Source organism: Pseudorasbora parva, chromosome 12 (genome assembly GCF_024679245.1).
Source record: "Pseudorasbora parva isolate DD20220531a chromosome 12, ASM2467924v1, whole genome shotgun sequence".
NCBI lineage: Eukaryota > Metazoa > Chordata > Actinopteri > Cypriniformes > Gobionidae > Pseudorasbora > Pseudorasbora parva.
The window spans coordinates 21,765,530-21,788,058 of record NC_090183.1 but is presented as its reverse complement, the minus strand read 5'-3'; the positions used below and the strand labels follow the sequence as shown (position 1 = coordinate 21,788,058).

Genomic DNA, 22,529 nt, shown 5'->3' with positions numbered 1-22,529 from the left:
TAGTTAAATAAAAAAATTCATAGTTCTTTAGATAACCGGTTCATTAGCTTACCCATGAGCACATGATCCAATCCTTTCTGTTTCCCTGCAATCTGAAGAAAAATAATGTGTTCGTGGAATAATGGTACATAGCAATTTTTTGGGAAAGTACAATGCATAATTTTGCTGGTTTGATGGGTACTAATCATAGATCAAAAATAAATGCTTTTTGCAGGGATTATTTTTGTAGGTCAAAACCTGAAGCTTTTTTCATATTTTTTGTATTAAAAGCATGACGTAAGGTAACAAGCTCAGGATATTTTGAGGTTTTATTTCAAAACATCTAATTAATGGGCTTCTTGCAGTAGCTAACAAGTGGCTCAATTGGACTACAGACATTGCTAGGGCCATTAAACGCCATTATATTGAACAGGTAAGCTTAAGTACTCTACATCTTCTGTTTTTAAAGCCTAATGCATTTATAATCACACTGGAAAAATATAACCAGTACCACTGCTGGCCGTCTTGATGCCCGCGGGTGTCGCATTCACGTATTTGTTGACCGTGGGTGCTGAGAGAAAATTCTCGTGGTGCCCCCCTCACCCCTTGGTGCCCTATGCGCAGCGCATAGTGGAAGCGGCGGTACTGATTATAACCAAACTCAGAGAAATAAATAAAAACAATTAAGAGTTGTCAGAAACTTAATGGTGACAGTGAAGTCATGCGATCGTAGTGTAGTTCCGTTTATAGTCTATGTTTAGCTTGTTCTTCAAAATTCATAAAGCTCGGGTTAGTTTGTGAAGATCATCACGATAAACAAAACGTAAGAATCATAACCTTTTGTTTGTTTGTTTTAACCTTTGTTGTTGGTCACAGCTTACTTTCTGCAATAATCCAAAAGCCAATGGAAAATCCTAATGGGTTTTTGTCGAGGAACGCAGAGAGATGCTAACTTTTGGTTTAGCCTACAAAAATAAATATTATTGGGAGAGAAAAAGTGCTAAATTAAAATAATACCTGCAGAACTATAAAAAGCAATGGGAATTATAAAAACATTTCAGGGAGCATAAGTTGCTCAAACAGGACAAAATGAAGTATGCATCAATGAACAACACTTATCCCTTGAATAAAGATATCAGGGATCAGCAGATAAATGGTCTGAATAACATCAGTGCAAGCAAGAAGTTTATGCTGTATGAGTCTGTACGCTGGATAGATCTTATTTCATAAAGACTTCTTGGAGTCTTGTGTGTTTTTCCTTTTCACATCATTCAAGTCGACTGGTGTAAAAGCTGAAGAGTAGAAACAAACGGTTAGAGAGCATGCAAAATGCAGTTTTTAAAATCACATACTCTAGTAAGGAAAGGGGACAGCTGCTAACTCTGCCAAATATTTCATTAATACCGAATATGTATCTCTCTAAAATGTTCCTTTATCAACATAACAGTCCACAGGACAAAAATCACCCAGTTGAACATACAGCTCAGTGCAGGGTTTGGCATCCTTTCCACATACTTCTGAGGTCCCTGGTTATTGTTTTCACTTCCTTGGCAAGTCTGCATTTCTCTCATTACACGCTGCCAAGCTGTTGGAAGAAGTGTTGATGTTATATGGAACTCTAATTACCAAACAATGTTTTTTTGTCGAGGAACATCTCGACAAAACATCTCTTACAAACATGATATTTTCAATGAGACACTGATTTTTATATATATATATATATATATATATATATATATATATATATATATATATATATATATATATATGTGTGTGTGTGTGTGTGTAAAGATATCCTAAATTATTATGAAGCAACTTACTGTAATGAATAAATCGCACATTTTCCTCGTGTGCGGGTGTGAGTAGTTCCTCGGTGTTGGTTGGGGAACAGTCTCCGGACATCTGCTTGTAATTCTGAACCATGTTTGAGGGTGGAGAGCTGCCCACAACACTGTCAAAATCCCAATGCAACAGTTCTTATTTACGTTAAATCAAACTTATGACACTGATGTGACAGATTCACTGTGAAAGTTGTACATTGTTAAATGGACAACAGAGTTAATTACCTGATTATTTGTTTTTAACTGCTCTCCAGGAAGTGTCAAAGCACAAAAGCAGGCAGTTAAAACCTGGAAATGTAACAATATCTAATAGAATCGTTTTTTTTACGTGCTGTTATTTTGAGGTCAGTCTCACAAACAAACAATTTTGCCGTTGCATGTAATTGAAATAGCAAATGTTTGTATTGTTCCATAACAAGATATTTTCGCAAACGTTATCCGGTTAGCATAGCAGCTAACATCAATAACAGAACCCCCTCATAAAACCCACAACTGAACTCGATGTTTAAACCAGAGATCGATTCAAGGTAACTAATACATTGCGATTAATGCGATTAAAATGTATGAACATTTGGAACTTACAAAGTGGCCTTTAAATCCTTTGTCACGACCAAAACGACACTTAACGTATGCAGCTGCGTTCGAGGGGAGCCTAGTAGAACAATCAGTGATGTCAGATTGGAGAACGAATCTGTTGAACCGGACCTTTTCAATGAATCACAGAAATTGGTCTGACATACTACATAATACGATGCCACTGAATTCAGTCACATTTAATCAGGAACCGTCTTTTTCAACCGAAATGTTTCCGATTGGTCGAAATGTACATTTAATGTAACATCTATAATTGCTGACTTGTTTTAGCTGAATTATGGCTTCAAAATCAAATCGGACAGTCAAAACAAACTTTATAAACGCAAATACTCATTAAACGCAATTTAAAAATAAAATAATAATACAATACAAATGAAAATATAACACATAACTTGTTTTATTAGAACGATTTATGATACTAACGTTACACGCTGGGCCTAACGTCACCTCATGAACCGTAAAACCAACTTAATTTATTGACCCGGTTCTCAAGTGTTTCAAAGAATCAGGTCGCGGAGATGACTTGCCATCAGTACGCCACATTCGCGATTCGTTTAGCAGACAGTAGATCCCCGTTCAGATACAAGCGGTGCTGTAGCTAGTGTTCACCGGTGTTCAGAGTATGTTCACGCTCCACCACCCCATGCCTCCGCAGCGTGCAAGCAGCAGGGATGTGTGTGCCTTTTAGAATACAAATTAGGTAATTTCCTAAACATTAGAAAATATCAATCAAGAACAGTGATATACATACAAACGTCATTGAAAAGATAGACCTAAACAGTTTTGAAAATAAATAAATAATAATTTTCCTAATATGCATAATAAATTTGCAGTACATTTTATACATTATACTTCTCATTGTATTGTGTGAGTAGCTGTGGACATTTCTTCCCGCCTTTATTTAACCAGGAGAAAAGACTGGGGGGGCATCAAGAATTTATTGGATTGATGGATCATTGAGTCAAGTGACAGGTTTTCCCACCTTCGTGCCAGCAAATACATTGAAAACAAATAAAAAATAATATGCACAGATAAATCATGTAGCGTATAAATAAACTTTTAATCCAGATATATACAAAATTAAGACTTTCTGTACAGTGTCAGGTTTTACATGTAAATGGAAAAAATAAAAATCACACAGTCATGCTATTTTTAAACAAAAAAACTCACAACAGTTCATTGATCTGTTAGCCAACTTAATCATATTTCACAAAAGAAGGCATTAACTGTAACAAACTGAGAGAAATTCACATTTTTGTTTAGCGCAAGAACACTGCATCGTCTCCACTGGAAGAGTTCCTATCTTGCATCCTATTCGCTGTCATTGGTCCAAATGCACAGGACCAGGCAATTTTATCCAGACACACTGTCAAGGTGTCTCAACTACCAGCTCCACTATATACACAGCGGCTGTTCCACTCCGTCGCTGCCTTCATACTTTTAATGTGGCAACTGCCACAAAAGAGGAGAGCAATCAGAAGAACTTCAGTTTCAGGTAGGGGGTGCAAGTTCAGTCACCACCAAGCCCAAAGAGTTCAAGCAGCTCTTTGCACTCTGGGTCAATAAGATCTACAGGCTTCTCCCCACAGTCATTTTCAGCCTCAATGTCTGCACCCAAGGAAAGCAAGTACCTAAAAACAATAAGAAAAACAATTTCTTTAAAACTTTTGCCCAGTTTCCCTTTCTTTACTTATCTCTTTTCACTGATCTCACACACAAATAATATAGCTGGTAAAATGTTCTCTTTTTGCAGTCTTTCAGGTTTTCTTTGATAGAGAACTAAAACAGTTCAACTGTCTTTATTTTTCTATATACTACGAATAGTAATCATCATCTGTTAAATGTCCAAGTCTAATCAGTTTATTGAAGTCCAAAAATACATTAAATCAAGCATTTCACTTACTTAGCTATATCTGGAAAGCCATCACTGCATGCCATGTGGAGGGGAGTCCATCCGTCCTCATCTCTCTGGGTGATGTCAGCCCCAAATTTTACCAGAAGCTTCACACACTCAAGGTTTCCAGAAAGGACTGCCTCATGAATGGCTGCCATGCCTAGACAATCAGCACAAAGTTCATGCTGTTAAAGGACAGTGTCTGACAGCTCAATTATCAGTGGATTAAAGCTTAAGAGACTGACGATTATGTTATCAAATGGCCTGAGCTGTCTAGACGAAAATGGCATTGCTAGTTATTAGGGTAAGAAGCCTTTATTAGAAAACAGGGAATACTTTTGTGATCAAAATTGCATTTTAATTACTCGGATTATTTACTTGATTCTAAACAAAGATTTACTTTCCCTTGCTGACTCAACTGCAAGAGTAGTTTTCCTACCTGAATGGTAAATGGTGTCCAGACGCACTCTTCTCGTTCTAATGAAACGTCCAATTCTCTCCAGCTCTCCTTGACGGACATAATCCTGGAAGACTATGTCATTGGGAAAGTGAACATTGCGAACAGGTTTGCTGGAAGGTTGAGAAAGAGAGCATGACACTGAGACAGTGGCATTTGGATTGCAGCCCTCATAGCGCATTGTCTGGGTGACTGGACACTGGTAGTACTTCATTCTTTACTTTTCTAGTTTCCAAAATAGAATGAGAAATTCTGAACCAAATCTCAATGTGGCTTTAGAAGAATCTTCTTTAGAAGTTTTTTTCCAAGCTGCTGGTGCTGCTTGATGATTGCAGACGGTCAATCTCTTAATCAGGTGTTCTTTCCTAGACAGTCGTTCAGAAGTTGGTCTGAAATCAGGGCTCTGTGTGTACCCTATATATACCCTGCTGTAGACTATATTAAGAGGATGTCGTCTCATAGCTCAGATGACTGAATCGGAAGACAAGTGGGTGTGATCTGAAGTCACACCCCTACGATTCACAGCCAACTTAGCAATGAGATCCGTAACCTCAGCTTGTTTTCATGCACCGTGTCTTTCCTCCTCCTGCCTGTTGTCTCAGCAGGGAAGCCAACAGTAATTTCTAGTACACACTGAATATGGCATAAAAGTGGTTCATAGGTACTGCCTGCCAAACACGAAGGCAGGGACATTTGACAGTCTCATTTAGTTTAAAATAACACTTGAATAAACAGCCCACAGAGACTATTTGGAGATGACTGTTTAATCACATTAATAGGTTATGATTTCCTGACATCAGGCCTGACAGTGGTTTCTACTTTAAGTCTACTACATAACTTTTGTAAGAGTAGTAGTTACACAGCCGCCTTTAATAAAAGTTCCAGAAGTTTTTGCACGAAACAAAGCAATCTAAAATGGTTATAAAAACCTGGATCGCTCACTTAATTTACTCAACATTTTATTAATAAGGTTAATACAGCGTTCTGAATAAAGACAGTTCACAATGCCCATGGTTTGTCCAAAACAAACAAAAATGTAGTCCAGGCAGTAATTTCAATCATTTTGTTAATATTAGTATTTCCTTCTGCCAATGCCAACAGCTTACATTTGCAAATTAATATAAAAAATAAATAAAACTGCAGCAAAGGAGAAGGAATAAATTAAGTTACCAAAAAAATTACTTGCAAACCAAATTGTATATTGATTTGCTTTATTAAACTTTACAGCCATGACCACTCTGAACTGTGTTGTACTATAATGTATAAAAATACTGTATGGATAATCTTCAAATTCTCCAAAAACAAAAATTAAAGGTTTGGAACATTGGCTGAATATGTTTTTATTTCCAGGTAATCTTACTCAAATGGTATGCTTTTAGATTATGCCAACTGACTGAATCGGTCATTAAAATACTAGAAACAAAACACAACCAAACATGTTTATCACCATTATGTTGTTTATTTGGCCACCAGTTTACTTTAGTCAATTTAAATGCAACGGAATGCTTTGTCTCAAACAGGTTTCAAAACCCAAATTCCTCCCAATATAATTCCCAAACCCTCCCTTTCTTCAAATGTCACCCCTGGAATTCACCCCTCCTAGAAAAATAAAGACAGACAAGGGTTTAAAAAAAAAAAAAAAAAAAAAAAAAAAAAAAAAAGATTAAGCTAGTTCCAAAGCACACGTTCACACTGACCACTCAGACGCTGTTAACCAGAAATGATTGGAAGGAATCTTCCACTAAAGATGGAAAGCAGGAAGGGTATGGGAGAGGAGTTAGTCCTCACAAGATGACAAATTGTCGCCATTTCAGTAACTGACGTGGAATCTCTGATGGCACTCAATGAAGTGCAAAAGGTTACAAATCATCCTCCCAGATGACTAGAAAGCAAGAGGGCCAAATCTGCCCCAGGTAAGTCAACAAATGCTCAGTTTCTGGGCCCTTCAGTATGCAAGATTATATTTAAAAAATAAAATAAAAAAAATAATGCAATATAAAATTAAGTTCTCCACTTTTACATCTTTAAAAATAATTTAGTAGCAGGTGTTAAAGAAAAATTACAGAAATTGGTGGTTTGACTAAAGAAACATGAAAGGTACCTCAGTTTGGTCTCAGCTAAGCTCTGCATGCACCATAATAGCAGCCCATTATTACAATTTTATTTCCACCCTATGAACAAACATACAGCCCCCTGTGCCCTTAAATGTCCTTTCATGTCATCGAATCAAGGCAGAATAACTGGCCTTCCACCTCCAAAAAAAAAAAAAAAAAAAAAAAAAAAAAAAAATTCAACAAAATCTTAACCCCCAGATCATAAATGGAGGTTGTGGACAGATACAGAGTAGTTAAACTGATTACCATTATAATTAAACCTAAAACCCAGATATTTTAATGCCAAAAAGAACTGCAAAATAAAACCATTCAAAAGACATGGTTGTTGTGGGCAGAGAGGCACTTCTCTGGGCTGCAGATGGTTAGCTGGGGTGGTAATGACCGTACTGGCTGACGAAGGACCCTGTAACACCCAGTGGCTGCACAATTAGTTAGGAAAAGCTTTAGTGTTCACAGACAGGGAGGTTTAAAGTGGAGGTGGTGGTGGTGAAGGGTTGTGTCTCGCCTTTTCCTCCCGACTCTTATAATTCATCGTGTCCCTCTTCCACATCTGAATCCTCCTCTGCATCATCAAGATCCAGATCCTGTGGAAAGTGCAAGATATTCTTTTTTAGAATCCATGTAAAAACAAGGCTGTTTATCAAAAACAACTTGGATTTTTGCCAACAAAAAACATTTCACAGCCAATAATGACCATCTATAGCATGTGTACTAACTTCAATGGATCAAAACTAATCTGCCCTGCCACAAACATGCCAGTAATCCCTGCAGAAAAAAGCACATCTGACACGAGACGTTCACAGGGGTTGCAATCTGTTGTCACCAGTGTTTGGTTGCAAAGTCCTTTCCACATATTTGGAACGTGTGGCCTAGCTATCGTTGACCGACATAGCCCTGTCAGTAGTGGTAATAAGTGGTAGGGAGGGGAGTCATGGGGTGGGAGTAGAAGGTAAACAGCTATAACTGTTGTGTTGGGCATTAGCGGCAAATGATAATGTTCTAAAATTAGACTTCCCAGAAGAGGAAGCCTGGGATAGATTTATATAGTCCTGGATTTTGCCTAAACTCCATTTACCATTCGTCTCCAAGAGTTCAAGAATGAGAACCAAAAATAGACCAGTGATTGAAAAATAGCCCAGTCCAGTTGACAATTGGACAGTGAAGCAAGAAAGGTAGAAGGAAAAAAAAAAAAAGAAAAAAACTTGTGAAAGACTTCGGTTTGCTTTAAATATATGAAAAAAAAAGTCCACACAGGTTTCATATGTAAAGCTCGTAAAGAGAGACAAGAAGAGAAGGCTCCATTTCATTCAGTGACCCAGACCATGACATGAGTAAAGAAACAATTTATGACGACATTTACTGCAGGACCAGAGTTCAGCATGCTTTATGGATTGATATTTTTTTATATGTACACACTAGGGATGTCACGAGACAACAAGATTTTTAAATAGTATAAAGAAATCCTCATTGATGAAGAGCATTGGAACATTTTTGTAGGTGCATTTGAAATGTTTTAACTCCCCTTGTAATGAATGTCATTAGTTCTATTTTGAGTATGAATTATATGCAGTAAAATGCAATACTCAAGCACTGTAAAGAATCTCATAATATTCCGTTCTTGATCTCTGCTATTCTCTCTCGAGTTGGCATTTGAAGCGCACACCTATATTGTCCGATCTTGCAGGCTGTGTGTAATAAAAAGAATGGTCCAACCAATTGCAGGTGCATTAGAAATAAATCCTTGCGTTTGTTTGATTAAGACGTTTACGAGCCCCGTGATCGAGAAAATCATTCCGGTTGCCGCTTCTCCCTCTTGAACTGACAGGGGAGCTTAACCTCAATAAATATGCAAATCTTATCCAATCCTAGCCATGGGCGTTTACTTCCAAGTCTCCAGTGCAGCACGCCCATCAAAACCCAGCATAGAAGATAGCCTATTACTTATTGGTTAAAAAAGCCAGTTCATGACATCTTTAAACTACCGCAGCAAACCTAGTTCAAATGCATTCGACCACATGAGCGTCTACACCACAAATGCATCCAGTCAAACGAGTTGTGCAAGTTGTAGAAAGTGGACAAGCTCAAAACATTTTAGACCCGTTTACACTTGTATTTAACATCATACACTTATGATCAGAATGATGAAAACGCTTCTTAATACAAGGTGTAAACTGGGCCTCAGACTCTTGACAACTGCCTGTCTGACAGATTTGCAGCAGGGTCCTTTACCCCCTGCAGAGGACTAGTGCTAGGAATGCCCATGAGAGACAGCAACAACTGCAGCTCCACAAAGCAACTCCTCAAGCTTCCAACCAACATTATGGCAACTATTGGTGAAGCATTGACTTTGGATCATTGTATATGTATCAGGGGTGTGAACAATACACTCATGCCACCTTTGAATATTATTGCGATACTAAACTCGTGATACAATATTTAGTGATATTATAAACCAAAATAAGATTTTTTACTATTAAATATTAGTTATATCATCAGGACAAACCAATATTCCCCCACTGCATTACCATTTGTTATATATAGTAGTTTAAATGTAGTTATGTCACCAAATGAATATTCGCACCAAGCGCGCACACTCCCAAGCGCTTGCCATGTTCCGCCTCTCCTGCTATTTGTGCACTATACTTAAAATAAACCATCAAAAAGCGTTAAATAATCCTAGTAAAACTAAATGTGATATAAATGTTTGTCCTTTCACTTTGAGTGTCGTTCTGGAAGAGTGCACACTTGATCAATGCAAACAGTCACAGTTCTAGTCGCAAAAAAGCGCGTCAAAAGGACTATTCACAAACTGTAAATGGTTAGTTCTGCATTTATGTACTCGTTTTCGTACATCATGTAAGCATTTGAATGTCTCCGTTTACTACAGTATGTGCATCGTTGTACATATGATCATCATAAAGCCAGTGTCTTATATGCAAGACCACTCGATTGATTCGATGCCTTTTTTGAACTCAAGGTAGAAGAATGGACACTAGATGGCGGTACAGAACTTTCCGTGGTTTCTTCATTTGTGGTTAAACGAAAAAGTTAAACAAAAATCGTATAGGTTTGAAACAAAGGGGAGTACGAATTTCAAAAAGGTGAAAATTAATGTTCAAATAAAATAAATTTGAAAAAAAAAAAAAAAAAACAGGCGGTAGTAGAGGCATGGCTGTCTGCTTTGCTAGTGGGCACGCTCATGGGGTTCAGGGACATGTCACAGGAGTCACTGCTGAAAGTTGACATGTCTTGCAAGGAAGATGGCCGAAAGTGCAGAGCCCAACTCGACCACGGCAGAGAAAGCGATTTACACCCTCCAAAATCTAAAAAGCCATGTCTGGAAGCACTTTGGATTTTGGTCAGTAGGACACAAAATTGTTAAGCCGCAAGATAGTTGTATGCAAGCTATGCAAGATACAGTTAGCATACCATGCCTCATTTTAAATGTTAAACAGAAACATTACTGAAGTGTAGGCTACTGTACTGACTAAATAGATATTGCATGAATAAAGGATAAATGCACTTCTTCCACTGTTTTGATTTTTCACTGCTTTATGTTAAGGAAAGTTCCATGTTTTGCACAGCACAACTCGCTTGGAACGTTCAATATGCTGTAAAACTTTAATATTAATATTTGTTTCAATCACTGAATGAAGCCTGCTATATTTGGGACAGGAGTCACAACCTTAAAATGCTTGCACAAAACTCTTGCTCAGAACTCAAAGTTTGTTTTATTTAAACAGTTATGCGCAGAGAGCGGAGAGAGTGAGGTCTACGGTCTTGGCCATTATTATGTGAGCTCCAGACCGTCAGCGGCGTTAATCGCTCATGTACCCACAGAGAACAGCTTCATCTAGTTGATTTACTTGTTTTTGTGTAAGTAATGCGTTGTCAAATATGTTTAAACTAAATAGACTAGCTATACAAGTAGTTATGTCTCTTTGTATTATTTGTCCTGTTAATGACGTAATGGCAAAATGCACAACTTGTGACAATGCACAACCAGATGTTCGAATATTTGTTTTTTTAGAGGGAATATTTGAACATCATTTGAGCAATTTTAACAGCCCTAGCAAGTCACTTAAGTACCAGTAATGTGCCCAGTCGATTCTCTGCTATGCGTGTCAACCTAGAATGTACACTTTTCACAATGTTTAAGTAACCTATTAAAATCATTCAGATATTGCGTGCTGTTGTGATATGCATATATGTACATTTGCGATATTTCTATATATTGCACAGGCCTTACTAGAAAAGATTGTGGATCATCAAGATTAATCAATATACAAATCAGATTATCCACCCCTAAACCAAATTATTGGGGGGAAAAAACAGTTGAATTGTAGTAAAGTTATACATACCTCTGATTCCTCATCCTCATCTCCCACTGGTGCTCCACCTTCTTTTCCTCCACTCTCCAAAAACTTTGTGAATCCATCAAGTGTTCTCTCACCATTGTAGTCAATTACCTACAGAAAAAAAAGTAACATGTTTCAAAATCAAAAAGCAACTAATATTAACAGAAACAACAATCTATTTTTGTCAGCATCATCCACCCACACACTCCTCAAAAGTAAAACATGGGGGGGACTTGAGTCTTGGACCGTTTCCTGACATCTTAGGAACTTGTTTATAGAGTTGGTCATAGCTGGGTATAACCTTGCAAAACTGGGCTCTAGCCAAGATTCATCTTAGCAATAACTTAAAAGTAAACCAAAAACTCATTTACCATAGTGGTCTTTGGTGTAGTGACATCCTTCCAGTAACCCTTTCCTCAAAACACATTTTGGACTGAGGTTTTTCATTCTAGAATTAGATCCTATATCTCTAAGAATCTAGAGAAAGGATGAACTCACTGGGCCAGGAAGCTCATTTGAACTGCACATGTTGCAAGGCAGGCTAAATCTGGAAGCCAGTCATTACCAGCAAGTTGTTTAAAGAACAAGTGCAGGAGACTTTGTTGGAGTGTGACAACTAAAAGGTTAAAAACAAAAACAAAAAAAACAACCACATATTTAAAGAGTAGTAGAATTAGTTTCCTGACCCAGGTGTGCCACATGCAAATTGTATACAATCCACCAAGCTACCAATTAAAATTCAGTCTAACACTGTTTGGCTATCAAGACCAAGCTCAATCTTAAGACTGAACATTGGTCTGGGGAGCTTGCTATGCATTTTCTACTGCACAAGAGGTGTGATCAAGCGTAATTCAAATGAGTCTCTACGCAACTAAATAGTCCTTCAACCAATCAGACCACAATCTTTATCCATCATTGTTAAACCTGCCGATAGTGCACCAGGCAGATAAGCCAGTCTGTGATTGGTTTCCGTAAAAATGACAGAAGCAGGATAAATTAATGTAATGGTTTCTAGCCGAAGCTGCAGTGCAAACTCAGATCAGGCTGAGCTTACCCAGTCTACCTAACGCTAGTAAAACAGTGAAAATTGTTAAAAATAAAAAAACATCGCATGTATTCTTAGCATGTGTTAGTTTAGAGAAAGACCTTTTGTTCATATGCACCAATATAACAATTAATACTAATGGTAAATATTGCCACATAACTGAAATGTTAAAAAAAAAAAAAAAAAAAAAAAAAAAAAAAAAGAACCACCTCCACATGGTCATTAATCCTCAGTCTCAAAATTGGTGTCAAGGTATTGAAATTACTTTTTTGCTTTGATACATTAAAAAAAAAAAAAATAGATAACATCTATAGGCAAACTATGTGTACCATATCTATGATTCAACGTTTTGTATATTCACATTACAGTATTCTAAAAAAATTCGCATGGCCTTACCTTACGGTCATCACCAGCAGGGAAGAACTTTAGCGTGGGGAAGCTATGTACTTTGACATCTTCAATTTCATTAGCTGTTGAGTCCATCTTGGCCACAACAATGTTTGCATTGTCTTGGAATTTCTCACCCAATTGATCCCAGATGGGTGCCAGCTGCTTGCAGTGACCACACCATGGGGCATCTGGAAAGAAAAAAAAAAAATAAAGGAATAAAGAAAAAACAATAAAAGATGAGTAAATAAATTGCTTTGGGGTAAACGATCATTTTAATTGCACCAGGACAAAAATGCATTTGCCCACATATATAAAATGTAGGAAAGATGATGAATAAGCCTTATTTCTAAAAACGATGGAGTGTTAATTTAACAGTATGTGCGCATCCTGCAAGTACCCATGCCAGAACTAGCAGTAAGCTTCAGAAAAGGAATCTTTTGTTTATGATGTTTATGATGCCAGGCTTTGAGAGGGGCAATCAAGAGATGCCACCTTAAAATAAATCAGGCAATTTGCCATGAAGTGATCTCAAAACAACTGGTCAGACATGAAATGCAAGGACCAGCAACATTAAAGGCTAGAAAAACTTGCATCAAGTGAACATTTTTATGTCAAGAAAAATACTCACAAAACTCTACAAAGACATTTTTAGCAGGGTTGAAGGCAACCTCTTCAAAGTTCTTTCCCACCAAGACCTTGACAGGGTTCTTATCCCAGTCTTCAGGAATGTCCTGACTCATTAGATGAGGCTAAAGACAAAGACATTGAAATCATTCCAGGGAGACTGAAGAAATTCAGTAACATCAAGCCAATATTAGAGTCAATTTCCATCCGATGAGCAAAATCTGCAACTGATATCGCAACTTTATATTAGTTTACAATACTGTACATTTCAAAATTTAACACAAACGGCCCTTTAGTAAAAAGAACCATCTAGCAGACACCAAAGGAATGTTCTCCACCACCTTTAGTTTCCCCTCTGTAAAGGCTGTGCAGAAGGTAATGATGTTCTCTGATGTGATTTCTGAGGTTTCTGGTCTGTATTTGGTCATCTCTTCCTCGAGGGTGATGAGGCGGATCGCAGGGCACTCTTCCTTCTTAAGACCAAAGAACTCCAGAATTCGCTGATTATCATCCACATCACTGTCAATAAAGATGAAGAGAATCTGTGGGAAAGCAAATTAGGTTAAATTCAAATGTGCAACAAAAAAAAAAACTTTTAAAAAAAAATCTTAAAATAAAGCAACACCCACCTTGCCTTTGAAGCCCTCTGCTGCCTTCTTAAATTGGTCCATCTTGTCCTGGAAGTCTTTGGCCGTTTTGGGTACAAACATTAGGATGTGGGATTTGATGTCACCTCCAAATATTTTGGGAGCAGTCTGCAGAGGAAGAATAAGAATGATCTCAGACCTCCACAACCTCCAATCTTTAAACGCATTCAATTTCTCATGTTAATAAATATACAGCATCCTGGGGCCTGTATACAAAAGTTCAACAGCTCAAAAGCGTACCTGCTCTGTAAACTCAATGACCAGGGGAAGCTGGTTGGCCTTGATGAAGGGCAGTAAATTTTCTTTGCTGATCTCGCCATCAAAAGTATTCCGACCCTCATCAAACTTAAGGAGGAGAGGGGGAGAGAGAGAGTGTTTGTTACATAGAGTTTAACACCATTTCTGTGTACACAGCAACACAAAACTAGTGAGCAATAGTCACTGGAACTGTTGAGTAGGGAACCATGCGTCAAACACCATAAAAACGTGACTAACAGTTGTTGGTCGGAGGGCAGCGGATATTCCAGTTGACACATGCAGTGGGCATTAATAGAAGGCATAGAGCAGCTGCATTCTGGAATGAGGCAGTAAGGACGTTGAATTTCAGAGTGTCTGGCCACTAAGACACCAGAATCTCAAAGCCTCTCCAGGGGTCAATGAGAAGTTTAGCCCATTACAGATTATATATTGAGACCATCCTTACTGAGAATGAATTACTGTAGGCTAGGTTCTGTAAAGAACTGAAGTTTAATTTGGATTCACACATGTTTTAAACCAATGAATTTCCATGACCTTGAGATCCATGCCAGTTAAGATTCCCTTATAAGGATTTTCAAAAAAAATTAAAGATTATTCAACTGTGTCAAACAGCCTTGCAAGAAAGTTTTACGCAGGAAAATCCAATATGTAGCTGACAAAATGGCTTAGCATTCAGAGGTTCTTCATTCAGAAAATGGTTTGAGAACTACTGCTCTAAGATTAAACTAAATCATGGCAATAAAGTTGCACCTTTCCCATTTATGGCATTGATCCTCTTAGACCACCACACCTAACAGCATAGATATATCTGAAGTTAGTTTGATCCATTTAAGAGGTGGTATTCAAATGGCAGACATCTGGACTGCAGGACATAATTGCGCCATTTTACCATTTCTACAGTTTAAAGTGAGCAGAGCGGTTAACACCACACGCTCATTTACATTTACATTTACATACATGCGCTTCATTCAAGCCCATTCCTTTTCAGTTTGTGATAATTTTCTCTCAATAAAGATGTAAAGCACCACATTAAGAGCTGCAGATGCATCCTGCCATATCTTGGCTGTTTGGTCAGGTCAATACGAAGTAATATTTTTATTGCAAGATTAACAGTTAAACTCAAGATATCTGGATGTTATATTCATGTCACAAGTTCAACAGCTTCAAAGTAAATTTGCAGAGTTGAGTACTGTAGCCAAATTACAGCTGTAGGAGATGTAGAAAGGTGTAGAAGTTACCGGCAGAGAGAATCCACTCTATCACTCAATGCTGAATGAACATTACCAAGTGCACAAATACTCTCATTATAAAGCAGAGACGATGTAAAAAAGATAAACGTCAAAATTGTAAGACTCATTAATTAAAATGGGATTCACACACTTACAGATTGAGATTTTAAGATTAACAACATTAAACAACTCACCATACCTTTGCTTTTTGCGGAATTGACACGACTGTGCAAACGATGTGGTTCTTTTAACAAGAGTAGCGGAAACACGATGAGCAGCAAAATAGATAACCTTGCCAAAACACTGCAAAAAACAATGCAGCAAGTACAATTATTTTTATGGGCCATACAGAGGACTCAGGCTGTTTAACTAAGCCAGGTTTGTGACAAGCTCTAACACTTAAACACAAGCCTTTAGACGGTTTGTTTTCCATATATTTGGCAGTTTACATTAAAAATAGATGGCAAGGGAAAACAAATAACGCTGAAATGATTAGTTAACTTTGGCCTCATGATGAAAGTCATTTAATAAATTAAAATGTCATTGTTCATCTAGTTTAAAATTGAGCAAAATATTCAAATGTACAATAAGCGCAAGTGTCTAAATGTAAATAAAATAAAAAATAGGCCCAAGATTCTCAACTTTGATGGCTATTTTGAGTATGTGGGATTTTTTTCTTCCTTTACAATGTACTACTGCTGCGAAGATGGAAATGTATTATTCCAAAAAAAAAAAATATTGTCTTGACCTCCTGCTGGGAAAGAAATATATAAAGGACAGAGGGCTCATTGCATTATTGGTGTTGAATCTTCGTTAGAGTAAGGGGAGTGACACTTCTGGATCAACACACTGGTCTAGTGACTAATCACACTGCGATTTTTATGGACAAATGTGGTATTTTTGTGGAAGTTGAAACTATTACAATATAAATAGTTCTCTAATGTTCAAGAATCCAGATGTGCAAACTAAATCCAGCAGTGTAGTCATCATTAACTGACGTTGCTTTGAAGTGACGGTAAAGGGAGCAAAGATATAATAACACTTGATTCAATACCCCTGTCCTCGCATCTTATCCTTGCATCCTTCCCTCGCATCCTAAAGGGGAGGAGATGATATGCTAGGAAATAAAGCTAGGAAAGCAAACGAGGATACACAAATAAGATTTGAGAAGCACCCAATGTTACGGACAAACTGGGGAGAGGTGAAATCTATAAAATGTGACGCGTTTTTAAATCTGGTAAAAGGGTATATGGTCTTATTAAAAAAAAGCAAATAAATGAGTCCTCTGAACTTTTGTCAGAAGAGAATTACACAGAATGTATACCTTTTTAAAAAGCACAATGCCATCCTTGGCAACTTCAAACTTTGAAAAGACTGCATCATCAGAGGTGATGCCAAAGGGTATGTCATCCACAGCCTCTGCAGTTTTAACAAAGGCCTTGGCGTCTTCTGATTCAACATCCTGCAGAGAAAAAAACCTTTAAACAAAAAAAGCATAAATAAAATCTTTAAAATTAGCTTAAGAGAAGAATTAATTTTACCTTAAAGAACCCAATAACTGCAACCTCATTATCAGCAATAAGAGACTCTGCCTGTGTCACATCACTTAATGTAGAGGCTGCAGGGCCAGTTCTCTTTTTCAGCCAGTTGACGATGTCATCAGCCTGTCGACCAGCTGCAGACAGAGCATGAGCACATCATAGTGAGACAAAGCACCAAGCAAACACTGATAAAGCAGATACACATTTATAGTGTATGGCCTGTAGCCAGCACAGAGGTCTGGACTATTTTTTGAGGTGTATATAATAAAAGGTTGTGAAGTAATTGCCTAATATAATTATAGCTCTACTTCAGTGCTGCAAGAATTGCACAGAAACAAGATCTCATCTGATCTGCCTCAGTGGTCTGTCACTGCTCGTCAATGTCAAAATATTAAAGATGACCAATCAAATCAATTTTAAGCAGGCTTTGAGTTCACAGAAACTGCTAGGCACAAATTCCAGCGAGACACTTCAGTAGGGATGCACCGAAATGAATTCTTGGCAGAGACTGAAATTTCTGGATGCTCTTAGCCAAAAACTTCATTAAGTAAAATATCTAGCTCCTGCCAAAACACCTTTCATATTCAACTTACGAAGAAACACCTCCCCGTTTAAAACACTTGCGTCCTTCCTACGTTGGGTTAGTTACGCTTTTTTCGTAAGCTGGTCCATATGAACCACAGGCTACAACATACTCCACAATAACCGTGAAAAAGGTTCTTGCTCCCAAAGCAGTGTGAACAAAGTTGTGTCATTTTGTTCTTGCAGCCCTAATTAGAGTTCTCGCAGCTTGTTCTGGACATGTCGCCTGAGCAGATTCTCTCTTGTAGGTGTTTGAGAACTATTGTGTGATTGGTCATACATTTAAAGTGGTCATGGTAATTGCGGAGAAACGCAGCTGTTCGGTCCCTGCTTCTCTCGTCTAGTATGGAATGCACTGGCCATAACTAGTCCTCATCACCTCAAGAAAATAAAACATTACTTTGTTCTTGCAGAGTATGCCCCAAGCTTAAAGCAAGGGTGAAATCAAAGCACTGAATACTGAGGGGTGGGGCAACATTTTCAGCAATCAGGCAAACTAATAACCTTGTCTAATTTAATCATTTTTAATAAAAAAATAAAAGACCTATGTTACATTATTCATGTAGTGTAATTATGGGGGGGGGGGGGGGCTAAAGAATGTGGGCGGAGCTAAAGAATCACAAGCGGGTGCAGCTATTACACGAGAGCGTCTGAAAGCTATGACATCCTCAAGCGTGGAAAAGAAACCGTTACCCTAATAAACCATGGCTATCAATCAGATTCAACTACTAATACATACATGATCCAGAATCAGTGGATCAATGAAATAAATTGAACAGGAGCAGCAGCAACAGCAGGACATCTCTGTGGTAAGTACTGTATTTGGTGGCTTGTCAACTTGTGTACATTTACTCGTGGTTTATGAGGACATGATTTGGTTTATGGATTATTGTATGCGACTAAACCTTAGCAGTAGCAAGCAAAATGGTTTTGCACGTCAGACTACTGTGTAACGTTATACATAGAACAACAATGGAGTACTGCATTTGAATGACAACGCAGGCTTTGTGAGAACGTCCACTAGGTTTATGTTTGGGGTGGTTCAATAAACAAACTGACACCTATAGTGGTCAGCTAAAATGTATTTAAACAAACCATAGATCGCAAGCTCCATTGATAAATTAAGTTTATATGATCGTGTTGTTTACTGATGTTTACTTGCACGACGATAGCCAACAACAGACATTTGAAACAGTTTCTCACCACCTGCTTCCAAAGCAGGACAGTGTCATCAAAAACACTTTGGTAACATTTTTGATTTCATGAAGTCCTGTGACAGCAGCGTTTATGGGTGCATTTGCCCTCTCGCTCTGGTCACTCGCACCCTTCCTTGGAGAAGAGCCCATACAGCCCGTACAAGGACATTCCGCCCTGTTGACATCAAGTGGACCCATACGCGAAAAAACTCCGAAACTTGTGAGATACCGGAAGGAGTATTTTTGACATAGAAATACTCCATCAAACATCCAACTTAGTTTTTGAAACTTTGTCCATGTTAGGATGGGAATCCAAGTCTTTAACACTGTAAAAAGCTCAGTCTCCATGAAACAGCATTTTTAGCTAAACTCAGCAGGATAGCGACATACTTGATGCAACACGTGCATTTGATCAGTTCCTGGGAAACAGACTAAAACCACTTGATGGTGAAACAGACTAAAACCACTTGATGATGATGTAAAACCACAAAGTCCACTTGATGTCAACAACTAACTGTTTAGTATTCCTTCGACATATACTCATCCATTTATGATCATTTATGACCACAGGGCAGGACTGATATGTCAGTCCAAATGACATGTCACAGTTTCAAAGGTAGTCTTAATCATGCTCTTGTTAAACCAGTAGTGAGTGAGTGCCAGAGGTTACAGGAACAACTGATATAACGGAGCTCTTATAAGATCACGCGTACAGAGTCCTTCCATCAAGTATCCAGTCCTCCAGCTATAATGTGCCGGACTAAACTTCAGAAATTCTTTTCTTGCAGAATTTCCCAAACTGAGTTTGTGAGCCCCTAAGGGTTTGTAAGGAAAGTGAAGGGGACTGAGTTGATGAAAAGCTAATAACCAAATGTAAAACTAAGTCAATAACACTCAAATGAATTGAGTGCACAATTATTCTAAGCTAAAACAGTTGTTTAAATTGTCACTTTCAAATCAAGACCTGCTACTGGCTGCTTTTTTTTCTAGGTGAAGAAAACATCTTTCTTCATTAACAGACGCAGCTTATAATATCATTTTCAGAGCAGTTCGGTAAACACTAAATGCTGCTTCTTATAAGATACAATCATGCAAGTCTAAAATGCAATTGTAAATTTAATGTGTGCCAAGCTCACTTTCCATATAATCATGTGACCCTGGACCACAAAACCAGTCATAAGGGTCAATGTTTAATTGAAAACTGATTATAGTTTTGGGTTTGACTCCATGAGAACATCTGGAGTCTGAGGGTGCAAAAAAAGAAACTTAAATTGAGAAACAACAAATGTCACCTTTAAAATTCGTCCAAAAGAAGTCCTTAGCAAAGCAGATTACTACAAATGATAAATGTGATATATTTACAGTAGGAAGTTTACAAATATATTTATGGAACATGATATTTACTTAACATCCAAAGGATGTTTGGCATAAAAAAATTTTAAAAAATTGATCCATACAAGGTATTGTTGGCTATTGCTACAAATATACCAGTGCAACATATGAATACTCTTGTGGTCAAGGGTCACATGGTTTTCTAAAAAAAAACTAATTAGGGACCCCTGTCATAAGCCATCTGAAAAGTATGCAAACCTTTTTAGACATTGATATTTTAAAGTCCTAGAACTTTTTCTGAGGCTGGTCTTGTCTGCAGGAGTAAGACTGTAATAAAAACAGAGCTGGAGAGCAGCCCACAGCAACCAGACCACAGGCAACGTGAGGAACTGCACGTTGAAGGAAAGGGGGTGGGGCCTTATACAAAAAAAAAAAACTGGAGCACACGTACAAAATGACATGCACATCAGCAGCTAGCGCTCATATTCATGGTAAACAGACATCTGACCCGTCAAAGTTGACTTATGGTTCGCAATTCAAGACTGCATACAGTTAAATTACACTTGTAACCAAAAAGAACGGTATATAGACTCACATCATTCTAACTGGTTTTAAAGAAATTGTTCTTTCACAAATATGGAATCCAATTGAGAGTAGTGTGATTTTATGAGTGCGAGTGAGATCATACACAAAGGACCATAGATATTATGTAGGAAATTTGTGGCTCAAGACTAACCAGAGTACTCCTTGGGGTTCTCCTTCTCTCCTCCCTTAAAGAACTTGATGGTGGGATATCCACGAACACCAAACTCTTGAGCGAGCTCAGATTCCTCTGTGGCATCTACCTTAGCTAGTCTGATGACAGAGCCTTCAGCTTTCAGCATACCAGCTGCTTTGGCATATTCGGGAGCCAGGGCCTTGCAGTGCCCACACCATGGCGCATCTGCAATAAGCAAAACGTAGTTAATTCAGTACATTTGACATTTACTTTAACTGAATGCAAGTGATTTTATGTAAGGCATTAATGTACTCGAATATATTAGCAATAATGTGTCTGAATAAACAGGTTAGTAGGATACACGACTAAAAAGCAGTTTAATTTGGGTGTCCAAATGCAGTAAAATTAGATCAACTGAATAAGTCAAACATAAATCTAACTTCAACACGTCACAGCTTTAACATTCCATGTAGAAAGACAAGACCAAAGTTCATAATGCTTATGATAAATCACATGCAAATACTACACAAACTTTATTTTTTTTATAAAAATAAAATACTAATGAATGAGTGCACCGTTTACACTTTGCAATGTTCATAAGACAAGAACATTTCTCAGATTTATTGTGCAACAAAAGTTATTTTTCTAATGTACACGTCAACCTAGCTCTGAACCCCTAGGAAGTCCAGCCCATATTACACGGTACCACGCCTCTCATTATGACGAAACATTCGTGGACACCAGTGATTGGGTAAACTTAGGGTCTATCACGACTACGCATCAGGATATACTTTGAGAGCGGCCAATGAATTTAGCCCGGTAAAGACATCGATAAACTAAACCCATGAGCCCGGTTACACACAAGTTTGAAAAGTGGTTTCTGATAAGAAACTCTTTGATGCCTTCCCATAACATGTCTAACCTCGTCTCATTATCATGAAGCGGTGGAACAGAAAGAGCACCAGGAAGTCGAAAAACAAGTGAAAGTGCAAATCAATGTGTATCCATTTTCAACGAAATTCAGAACTTCCGTTCTAAGGGTGTTATCGCCCTGAATATTCAAATCCGTTGAATGCATTACACGCAAGTTTCACTGCACATTTATGTCAAACAGTTTTGGAGTGAGTGGCAGTGACGTTTTAAAAGAACTAACGTTACACTGCGTCCTCTTTTGTGAGAGCTTTTGCACTCTTAAAAAGGTACGAACCACGTCTATAAATCACAAAGATTTTAACTCAAGAACGGATATCAAGTATTGCAGTTGCATATTAAAACCAAGAATTAAAAAAACGAATTAAATTTCACTGATAGCTGGTTTCGTATTTTCTTCGTACACAAACTCGTAAGACATACATACAAATCCACGACAAATCAAACAAGGCTGGGTACTACTTACAAAACTCAACAAGGACATTTGGGTAAGTTTTGAGCGCCTCCTCGAAGTTACTTTTCTTCAGTACAAGCACGTCCTCCTCCTCGGGGATATCAGCCGATATCACAGCGGCCAGTGCACACACAACCAACAACTTCAGCATCTCGGATCACCTCCAAACGTGCCAGCTACAAATGAAACCGTGATGGAAACCGGGGAGGCTGTTAGCGCGGCGAGTGTTCTTTAACCTTTAACAGTCTGAAGTGTCGCTTGAATTTTGTGCCTGCCGCTAATAACGTGGCAATGTGCGCAGGAAACAGAGAGGAAGGCGCTGCTGCGCATGCGCATTTATGAGGCC

The 22,529-nt window shown here is 38.1% G+C and overlaps 2 protein-coding genes and 1 long non-coding RNA gene across 3 annotated transcripts; all 3 read right to left on the bottom strand.

The window, feature by feature from the left end:
- Nucleotides 1-1,799: 1,799 nt before the first annotated feature.
- LOC137094168 (uncharacterized) lies at nucleotides 1,800-2,514 on the bottom strand. The gene is made up of 3 exons (XR_010908605.1): nucleotides 2,403-2,514; nucleotides 2,046-2,108; nucleotides 1,800-1,930 (listed from the first exon to the last, which is right to left on the bottom strand). It is a non-coding gene; the product is annotated as an uncharacterized lncRNA (long non-coding RNA).
- Nucleotides 2,515-3,455: 941 nt separating this feature from the next.
- ppp1r27b (protein phosphatase 1, regulatory subunit 27b) lies at nucleotides 3,456-5,150 on the bottom strand. Its single transcript, XM_067459493.1, has 3 exons — nucleotides 4,748-5,150; nucleotides 4,318-4,468; nucleotides 3,456-4,045 (listed from the first exon to the last, which is right to left on the bottom strand). The coding sequence occupies exons 1-3, from the start codon at nucleotides 4,977-4,979 to the stop codon at nucleotides 3,925-3,927; spliced, it is 504 nt and encodes a 167-aa protein (XP_067315594.1). The 5' UTR covers nucleotides 4,980-5,150; the 3' UTR covers nucleotides 3,456-3,924.
- A 1,904-nt stretch (nucleotides 5,151-7,054) lies between these two features.
- On the bottom strand, nucleotides 7,055-22,513 carry p4hb (prolyl 4-hydroxylase, beta polypeptide). Its single transcript, XM_067459484.1, has 11 exons — nucleotides 22,196-22,513; nucleotides 20,818-21,024; nucleotides 16,972-17,105; nucleotides 16,755-16,892; nucleotides 14,184-14,288; nucleotides 13,926-14,051; nucleotides 13,638-13,838; nucleotides 13,301-13,421; nucleotides 12,679-12,860; nucleotides 11,241-11,348; nucleotides 7,055-7,463 (listed from the first exon to the last, which is right to left on the bottom strand). Exons 1-11 carry the CDS (start codon nucleotides 22,332-22,334, stop codon nucleotides 7,401-7,403), a joined length of 1,524 nt encoding a protein of 507 aa, XP_067315585.1. The 5' UTR covers nucleotides 22,335-22,513; the 3' UTR covers nucleotides 7,055-7,400.
- Between the last annotated feature and the right edge of the window lie 16 nt (nucleotides 22,514-22,529).